We start from the raw sequence: 9,501 nt of genomic DNA, 5'->3' as shown, positions 1-9,501 counted from the left end.
TTAATGGGAGCCACGGGACACGGTTTGTTTATAACATAAAAATAGCTCCGGAAGACGATCGTCAATGATAAGAGGAGGAGGACTTGTAGTCCTAGTTTTTTGATTTATTTTGTAGCTTGTAACGTCCCGTGTAGATACCAACCTCACATTTTGTACTTACTATATGTTTGAATTCTGTCTTACCGAGCTCGATAGCTGCAATGGCTTAAGTGCGGCCAGTATCCAGTAATCGGGAGATAGTGGGTTCGAGCCCCACTGTCGGCAGCCCTGAAGATGGTTTTCCGTTGTTTCCCATTTTCACACTAGGTAAATGCCGGGGCTGTACTTTAATTAAGGCCACTGCCGCTTCCTTCCAATTCCTAGGCCTTTCCTATCCCATCGTCGCCATAAGACGTATCTGTGTCGGTGCGACGTAAAGCAAATAACAAAAAATGGAATTCTGTCTTGAAACATGTGTTACTGTTATCCGTTTTCTGAGAGATGTTTTATAAATGTTTGGGGCTAGAAATGGGAAGGAAGTGGCCACGACCTTCGGAAAGGCACTACACAGAGTGAAATGAGAAAGCTGAGGTAAATAGTTTTGAGGATGATCAACACTGATATATGTGCCCACTCGCCAACCGCATACGATCCTCTTCAGCGCATTGTGATCACCTTGAATTGTGTTAAATATTCAGAACAAGTCTTCACGTAGAGAACTACAACTAATGTGCAGAATAGAATAAACATTTGTAATGGTTGTGAATATCTGGAGTTGAATTCAAGTTTTTTAATTTCCGTAAAGTATTATCTAGCTGATTCAATGATTATTGCATAAAAAGTGTAGGTATGATGTTTGTTGCCAGCGATCATTTTGTAGCAATCGGTGAAGTAAACTTAGAAAGTAATTACTGATTACGTACAAATTCCTCTGTAAAATGGTTGTTATTTTTGCGTATCTTCCTCTTTTCCAACTCTTTCATGAATAGCAGAGTACTTTATTATAGTTAGCCTACCTGTTAGGAGTCCTGAAGCTGCACTGCTGCACACCCGCTGCCTCTTCCAACATCGGGAGCTTTACCTGGGGTATTCTCCTGTGGAATACATTTTCACCACATCCTACTTAATTGTAATTGTATCTGTCCGATTAGAAGTCTGATCTAGAAAGGGTTATTTTAAGTCGAAGTTTTGTTTTGCTGTCTATATTAAGAAGCATCCTCGATTCTTCTGTTATGGAACAATCTTGTAAGTCTCACGCAATTAACTACATGTATTTATGGTTAAAGTTAAGGTTTGTTTATTCTACTGTGTTCCAGAAATGTTACAATGTAGACTGTCGATAAGTGAATGCCAGAATTACTTTCTTCTAAAACATGATCATCATTTAAGGCTAAATGTTATCAGAATGTTTCCATTTTAAAATTTAAAAACATTCTGGTGTAAATAGCTCACAAGTATGTTTTATAAAATGATAAATTCTCTATTAATAGAACATGTTTTTGTGATACATGATTTATTTCACTGACTGTATTATTTTTCTCTGAAATATGTATTCTATTATTGTCTCCTTTACATGTCATCTGACGTGAAATTTTCTTTTTTAATATCCTGCAAATGTGTATAGCTTCCTTTAAAGAGATAATGAAATAATTGTGAAATGTATCCAGTTTTGACATCCTTCATTAATCACTAAATAATTACTTGTAAATCTATTGGATCTACTTGTATGAATCAGAATATTATGCAGATATACAGAAATTTAGAATAACTTTCTACTGAATGCTAAAATAAACAAATCCAACAAATCCTTTAAAATATAATTACATAGAACTTGCTGTTGTTATGTGCATAGGGGTTGAACTGCACGCGAATTTTCTAAAAATCACGTGCATGATTTCAATGGGAATGTGTCATATCTCGAACAGATCACCGAACTGAAGGAACAGCCTAAAGGGAACTTTAAAAATATAAATTGAATACTTTCTTGATGATGGAAAAAGCATAGAAATCAATGCATAGCTTTATTAATGTACTCATCAAGTAAAACACATCCGTTTCATCAACAATTCTCCACGTTATTGTATGTAGACGAACACAAATTTCAAAAACGTTTAATACATGCAGTTGATTCTGTAACTAGTTATACACTGAACATGTTAAATTTCTATAACAACATGTATGGACAAACGACACGCCGTTCAGAAAAAAGCAGCGTCAACTTGAACACACGACGAAACATGCACGAGTCAAACTGAATACACTTATTAGTATAGAAGAGTCTATATATAGGAAAATTTGTACGTGTTTTCGTCATATTTTCGTGATAATGGGACACGATTTGTAGGTCCGCAATTTATTTTGCTAAGGATTTTTTATTGACATTTTAAAAAGTCATTTATTGGAAACATTAATGAAGAATATGATTACTTATAGTTCATAAATTTATATATATGTATATATGTACAGGTGTGCTGGGTTAAAAGTGTCAAAAGAGGAAGTTAATGTAAATATCGATTTGGAAAAACATTTACATTCGTGAAATGTCTATAACGTAGTAACTTTTCGATCTTCCTACCCATACAGTATATAAAAAAGGTCAATTTAGTCTAAGTACGTCTTAATTTCGATCCATAAAATTACCTCCTCTAGTGTAAAAAATAGTATTTCTGACGGCATTTTTGACCACGTACATCCTGAAAATAAGGCATTTATTAACTTCATATATAAGAAGACATTCCCTACCCAGCACACTTGCCTGAAACAGACGTTGAGCTTATGTTAAGTGTTTTGTTACTTTTTAGAAAACTTTGCTTCATATTTGTACTTCATTATACTCGTCTCGGACGAACACTTTTTTAATGCATACTACGACAGAGCTTGCATTTACTTATACAAAGTCAGCACCAATCGTTACTTCTATATATGTACAAAACACATATTACAAGGGTTGCCGTGAGAGTAAGTTTGGTGATAAAGTGAAATGTTAATATATAAAATTCTGACTCATGATTGACGGTCATGAAGTTGAGATGGGGTAAAGATTCGTTGCTTTTTCTTTTACTACCAAGAAGAAACTTGAGAGGGCCAGCAAATAGGGCTGATTGTACAACGGAAAGGATTTTTTACCAGTCGACCGACATACATCATATGGAACAGTGATCTTGGGATGATGAAAAATAAAACCATTGAGTAATTATTATCATTATAATCATGTATTCCTACAAACTAGAGTAATGCTATCCATGGATATACGGTTTCTTACATGCATGACATATGAAACCTCTGTAAATACAATGTTTAATAAGAACCAATAAATTAAATATTTGGTACTTTGTGTAAAATACCAGTAAAACGGAATTATCTTGATTCTCAGCATAACAATCTTAATAACTGGAGTTTGCATTTTGGGTCCTTCGAAACTATATTAAAAAGAGAAAGACGTTGTGGAAGTGATGTGAAGTGTTTTGGTGGGGCGAGAATGGTCTATTTAGGGCCCTTTTGTTTTTTTCTAAAAAATTAACATTTTGAAGGCACTTTAGATCGGACGAGTTGGCCCTGTGTGAGATGCTTGATTGAGTGGAATGCCTAGATTTGTTCATCTGTCAATATCAGTGATTTGTTTAGTTGCCTTCAGACTATTGTGAGTACTGTTTTGTGTGAGTGGTTCCGTTTCAAAAATGCTATTTCAAAATTGAGAACACTTCACAAAACTTCCACTTTCAGCTTCTCAACAAGTGTAGACAAAATAGAAAATAACAGTGGCACAGTCGTGTGATCATTGCAATGACTGTACAAATGCAATTTTAATAACATAATAGTAGAATGGACAAAACACAAACCATATTGTTTTTTATAATTTTGAGAGAAGAGTTCCAATATCAAATTTTTATTTTCATTTTTCTCCTTTTGTTGTAATTCTTCATGAAAAATTCAAACTGAATGTTAAACTTGGTGGTCTATATTGACCATAACAGAAAATCCAACTTGAAGGATGCATCCCATAACGCACAAAGGTTACCAACAGTTTTACATATACTACATCTCACACTCAAAAGAATGACTATGTTGCGTATTGGACTAGAAGATTCTGAAACAGCCTGTATGTATAACGAACGAACGAACGAACAAACGGTTAATGGTGGGAAGCAACCCTTGGGGTAGTTGCCAGTGATATAGTGAGTTGCTAGAAACAAATATGGGATGACCAAATGCCCAGACATGTGAGAAATGGTTTTCTTCTACAGCAAATCATTACACTAGATACCTTTCTTAAGAAAATAGAATGTAAGGCAGATTTTGGTAAAAATTACACACAATTTCATTTTGCTCATTTTTTATCATAAAGTTAAGGCGCAAAGGTGCTTTAAATAAGCTTGTACTTTTCCGTGATAAGGTTTTGAACAGGGATCCTAAACATTGCCAAGACCATTTTTTCTTATAAACGATAATGGTATTGGAACATAGGTAGTAAACATTGCCAAATCTGTTTTTCTAAGTATCGCTACATGAATGGATAGAGGAAGAAGTTTAAAAAAAATAGCACCCTTAAAGAAATTATCGGGAGATGTCCAAATGGCACGTGTGCATTTGTAAAAATAAAACCTTTGCAAAATAAAAGTCAGATAAACTGTACAAAATTAGGCAATTGCTTACTGTCTTGAAGATACAAACTTTTCTTTCAAACTTATCACATGAATTAAAATTGATAGAGACAGATTTGTGAAAACCAACAGAAAAACATTCCTCACCGCCACCACCACCTTAGTAAGGGTTAGCTCCCTGTCAAATGCTACAACAACCATCGGAGAACGGTAAAAACTACAGGGCAACAATCACATAGGAGTCAACAATGTCAGTTTCTATGGAAAGAATAAACAGAACTGAAATCCAGCAGATGCACTGGCAACGTTTGCAAAGCGTTAAATACAATGAATGTGTGTGGTGGGCAATGGGTTCCCATTGCCGCCATGTTTAAGCCCAGCACGTGTATGTACGATGCTCAGGGGGGTTGAGGGTCGGGGCGGGGGAGTGGTGGGCGTTGGTTGAGACACTGCGGCCGGCCCGGCCTGCTCTTCACGGACAGGCGATGGAGCTTCAAAGAAACAAAGGAGTGGCGATACTGCGATCAACGACTCGGCCCTCTCTGACAAGTGTATGTTTGTATGTGTGAGACAAGATTTGATTTGTTTTGTTATTCCTTCTGCTTGCTGACAAAGAGATTTTTAGTGATGACTAGATACCAAAACTGCTGAGTCACCTTTTTATGGTAAACAGTGGTAGACTCAACAATCCGGAACTTAAAGGACACTTTGGTTTTTGCTTCATCTTCTCCCTTGCCACCATCTTAGGTTACATCCATCTCCACATCTAGTATTTTCATATTTTAATTTATATAACTTATATATACTTTTCCCTAGCTCTCTATATTAGTCAATAGGTTGGCAGCATGGCGTGGCAATTGTAACCTGACTGTATAAGTGAAGTGGTCTTACTGAAGCAGTGTCTGGGGCCCCCTGCCCCTTTCAGCGACCAGTGTATGTGTGTATGTGTGTATGTTAACATGGAAGGGACGAAGAACTGGAGAACCAAAGAGAATGTGAATGCACTCAACTGTAGAAGTTAGTTATCTGTAAACTGTATTCGCCGTGTTGCTATGGAGTAGTAGTGTAGTGTGAAATGAATGGCCAGCTGAACCATGATTTTGTCGTCTGCACGCCAGACGAAACAAACGATTTTTTTTTATTTGAGAAGAGTTTTTGCTGTTATTTCATTTCTTTGGAAGTCCTATCTTCACTTTTGATGCTATTTTTTCCCACTAATCACATTTTTAGTTGCTTGATGGTCCCTTTCCCTACAAATGCTCCTCTCGGAGCGAACTCACTGTCCTCGTGCACTCGGATGTAGCTTCATGGAGCCTCCACGTGAAGATTCGCACACTCAACACATTACATTTGTGAAAAAAAACGTGCGTTTACTCTTTTCATAAGCTTTTTATACTTTTTAATCAAAAGCAATTATCAAAATTTCTTTAGTGTAAAATTCAATCAAGTATATATCACAAAATCAGTTACATTGTCGATCAACATCAGAAGGCATGTTTGTTTTTTAAACTTTTCACCACTGGATATAAATATTAAGTTTTAACCTAAGAGAGACAATGGGATGTTTGACTAGGAAACTCACCTTCGGTTTGCCCACGTTACTCTTTCTTTCATTGCCCCCTTTTACCTGGCGGCGTGAGATCGGGTGACTTACACTAACAGCTAAAGGTTTTGTGCTACGTGGTGCACACTGTCAAATAATAACAATACTTTTTTTTTACATTGTTCTTTCTTGTTTCAATTAAACAAGTCAACGGACTTCAACGCAATACTTGGACAATTCAGTCAACGACTAGCACAGATATAACAAACTTCAACTTCTCCTCCTTCATTATTTCTTTCTTTCTACAAGTCAAATTCCTTTCTTAATCTTTGGTCATATTTTCTGTACCATATCTTATTACTTCTCCTTTTTTTCGTTCCCTTTTTTACACATCATTTCAGATGGCATTTTAAATTAAAATGACATAAAACGTACTATATACACACACATGTTGTCCACACTTTGTTTACAAGAGACTCTGGAAGGGTTGAGAAGGCACTTCTTCTCAAAGAGATGGCTCTTTCTCCCCTGGCAGGAACAGGAGGCTGCACCATGCAGAATCGTGCCTCCCACGCACGCCAGTCCAACTTCCTCTATGTGGTGTGGTGTTCAGTCGTGGACTCATCTTACAGCGTTTAACGAGAATTATCATACAAAAAGACAACTGTACTGTGGCAGTTATTGTAGGGCAATATACCAATGACCCAACGAAACAGTTTACAGATGTTTTGCTCAGGTAGCTTCGCGTATCGTCCATAGGTACAGATACGAAGAGGAAGTGGCAGGAAGCCATGAAAATAATTGCAGCGAAACAAATGAACGCAACAGAACGAACAGAATAGAGACGCAAGCAATCATGTTGTTGATGTTTGTTGTTCTTGTTGTTTTCTTGTTGTTAATGATGTTTAAGATCATAATCGCAGTTTTCATTCTAGCTGCTCCAAGAAGTTTGGTGATTTGAAGTATTCCGGTACAGGATCATCCAACCTCGAGATGATCTTGTAGATGGATTTCTTCCACGACTGCTCGGTGTCCTTCCCGCCCTGGATGGCCTTGAAGAACTCCCGCAGTGTCTGCTCCACTACGAAGCGGAAATTCGAAGGAACCTGAAAAAAATACGGATGAATTAATCTACTATCTCGTTGATGTTCAATGCACATTGAATAAGTACAGGCTAATACCAAAAGAAATGTTGTTTCCAAGTAATTGTATTAAAGGTACGGGCATTCACAATTTCCTAAACGCAAGAAACTAGTAAGATCCACCAGAAAGTTGGATAACACCTTTTGAGAGGAAACGTATGCCCCCTTCAACAAATAAGGGGGTACTAAAAACATGGAATATCATTCCACAATTCCTGATTAAGTGTACAGCATCCTTTCATCCTTCAGACAATGTAATGTAATCTTGTATACAGTGCCTCTGGATTTGTGTAATAATTAAGAAGACTTTTGCTAAATTGCTATTCCTTTCCTTGGACAGTGCAAATAAGTAACTATTAGCCTGTCAAGTTAGAATTAGATTAAATATTTTTTTCATAAAGTCTTTACTTGAACTGATCTGAAATTCTAGGAGCCGTAAAATTATCTTCACATGGATAATTTTCAACTAATATGAGGTACAAAAGTTGTTATCCGCCCGTACCTGACTCTGCTTTTAACTGGTCCCTTCCTGATTTGCGACACTTCGTTTCAAATTTTTTCCCTTGTAAGTTGTAATATTTGTAAACATGTTACCTCATCAGATACTCAATAACCACGTGGTATGGCCAATTACAAAAAACAACAACAGCAATACTCATTATGTTAAATTTATTTGTTAGTGTACGGCTTTACAGGTACTATTACATACGTACGTTACGTTAAAAATAAATAAATGGCGTATGGCCTCCGGAAAGGTCTGGTGCGGGTCATTTTCTCGTAGACGGCCTATTAGGCGACCTGCATGTCTGTGAAGATGAGGGCCCTACCAAGGATGATTTCTAATGCTGAATACACCACACACACCCAGCCCCCGAGCCATTGGAATTAACCAATTAAGGTTAAAATCCCCGACCTGGCCGTTAATCGAATCCAGGACCCTCTGCACCAAAGGCTAGCACGCTAACCATTTAGCCATGGGGCCGGACGACGTTACGTTAAAGATTATGGTAGTAAAAACTTTCTGTGGCACAGATTCTTGTTCCTGCGGATGGAACAATCAGTGTGATATAATACGGTACAGTACTAATTTTCAGCCATACTTCAAGCCTCACCAGGACAGAAAATTCGATCACATGCTGATTATTTTCAGGACATCAACTGCATACAATTCACATGATTAGTTATTTGTCGACAATGGTAACATGTTGTCCTCTGTTTCTCCGGGGCAAAATGAGGACTCTCAATACATTTTTGCATTGCTTTTGGCATAGCACAGATCATAGAATATATAGATATTATAAGGCTAATTATGATAGTAGTAGCAACAACCTTTATGGTACATCATGCCAAAGAAACTGCTAGACAATTATATCTTAAATAAATTGTAACTAATGCCTGTTTAGAAATATTACGAAAATCTACATTAATTATCTTGTGTGTGAAATACAAAATGTAACCTGTCTTCGAAATAATTAGAAATTCCTCATCGCTGCAGCAAAGTTACAAACACATTCTTTCTAATGCATTCACACGTCAAGATATTAAAACAAAAGACACCAAAAAGCAAATTTGTAATACGGTAAAGAGTATTGTGTTAACAAGATAGCTCCGCTTGCTTTACTGACTTGGAATGAAATAGAATGATTATTGTCATTATCATCCTCCAGTGTAGATATGGTAAGGTGATAATATTCCAATAACCACTGCACTTAGTAGCAAGGGCAAGTGAAGAATAGCATCGGAATATCGATCCCCAGTTGCAGAGGTTTCAAGCGGCAGTAATTCCATTTGGTCAAATGAGTGAGCATACGACAGGCCCGCGGATAAGCCATGCACATAAAGGAAGAAGAAAGAGCCAGCCATGCAACAATGCAGCTCTACCACATTTCTAAACATGAGCAATATTCATAGAAAAATCGAATTAAAAGAGTTGCAAAAACTACAGTGTATGTTTAGAAGTAGCTTCTGGTCTCAGAACTGGCATTACGCCATATATGAAAGCATTGTGCGGGGCACTATACATTATCTAGTCCCGTGAGACCTTATAGAACTCTTAGTGTTATCAGCACTGGGAAGAAAGGTTATTACATGCACTTACTTTCTAGAAAACTAAACTGGCCACCGAGCAGAGTGTTGAACTTTATTTAAAGAGCAATTTTAGTCATTTTTCGATCTGGTGTCTCACCAAGATGGCCACGGTGTATCATTTTTTAAACTAAAAAATCACGTGCCTGCA

At 37.0% G+C, this 9,501-nt stretch overlaps 1 protein-coding gene across 2 annotated transcripts in view; it reads right to left on the bottom strand.

The window, feature by feature from the left end:
• Positions 1 to 3,187: 3,187 nt before the first annotated feature.
• Positions 3,188 to 9,501, bottom strand: part of pros (prospero) — a 51,345-nt gene continuing 45,031 nt past the window's right edge. For both annotated transcript variants that reach the window (XM_067140828.2, XM_067140829.2), the window contains exon 4: positions 3,188 to 7,229. In XM_067140828.2, the coding sequence (XP_066996929.2) occupies positions 7,050 to 7,229 (180 nt within the window). In that variant the 3' untranslated portion in view covers positions 3,188 to 7,049. The remainder of the gene's footprint in view (positions 7,230 to 9,501) is intronic.

Source organism: Anabrus simplex, chromosome 2, assembly GCF_040414725.1.
Source record: "Anabrus simplex isolate iqAnaSimp1 chromosome 2, ASM4041472v1, whole genome shotgun sequence".
Classification (NCBI taxonomy): Eukaryota; Metazoa; Arthropoda; class Insecta; order Orthoptera; family Tettigoniidae; genus Anabrus; species Anabrus simplex.
The sequence above is the reverse complement of the archived record's forward strand: the minus strand, read 5'-3'. Positions and strand labels throughout refer to the sequence as shown.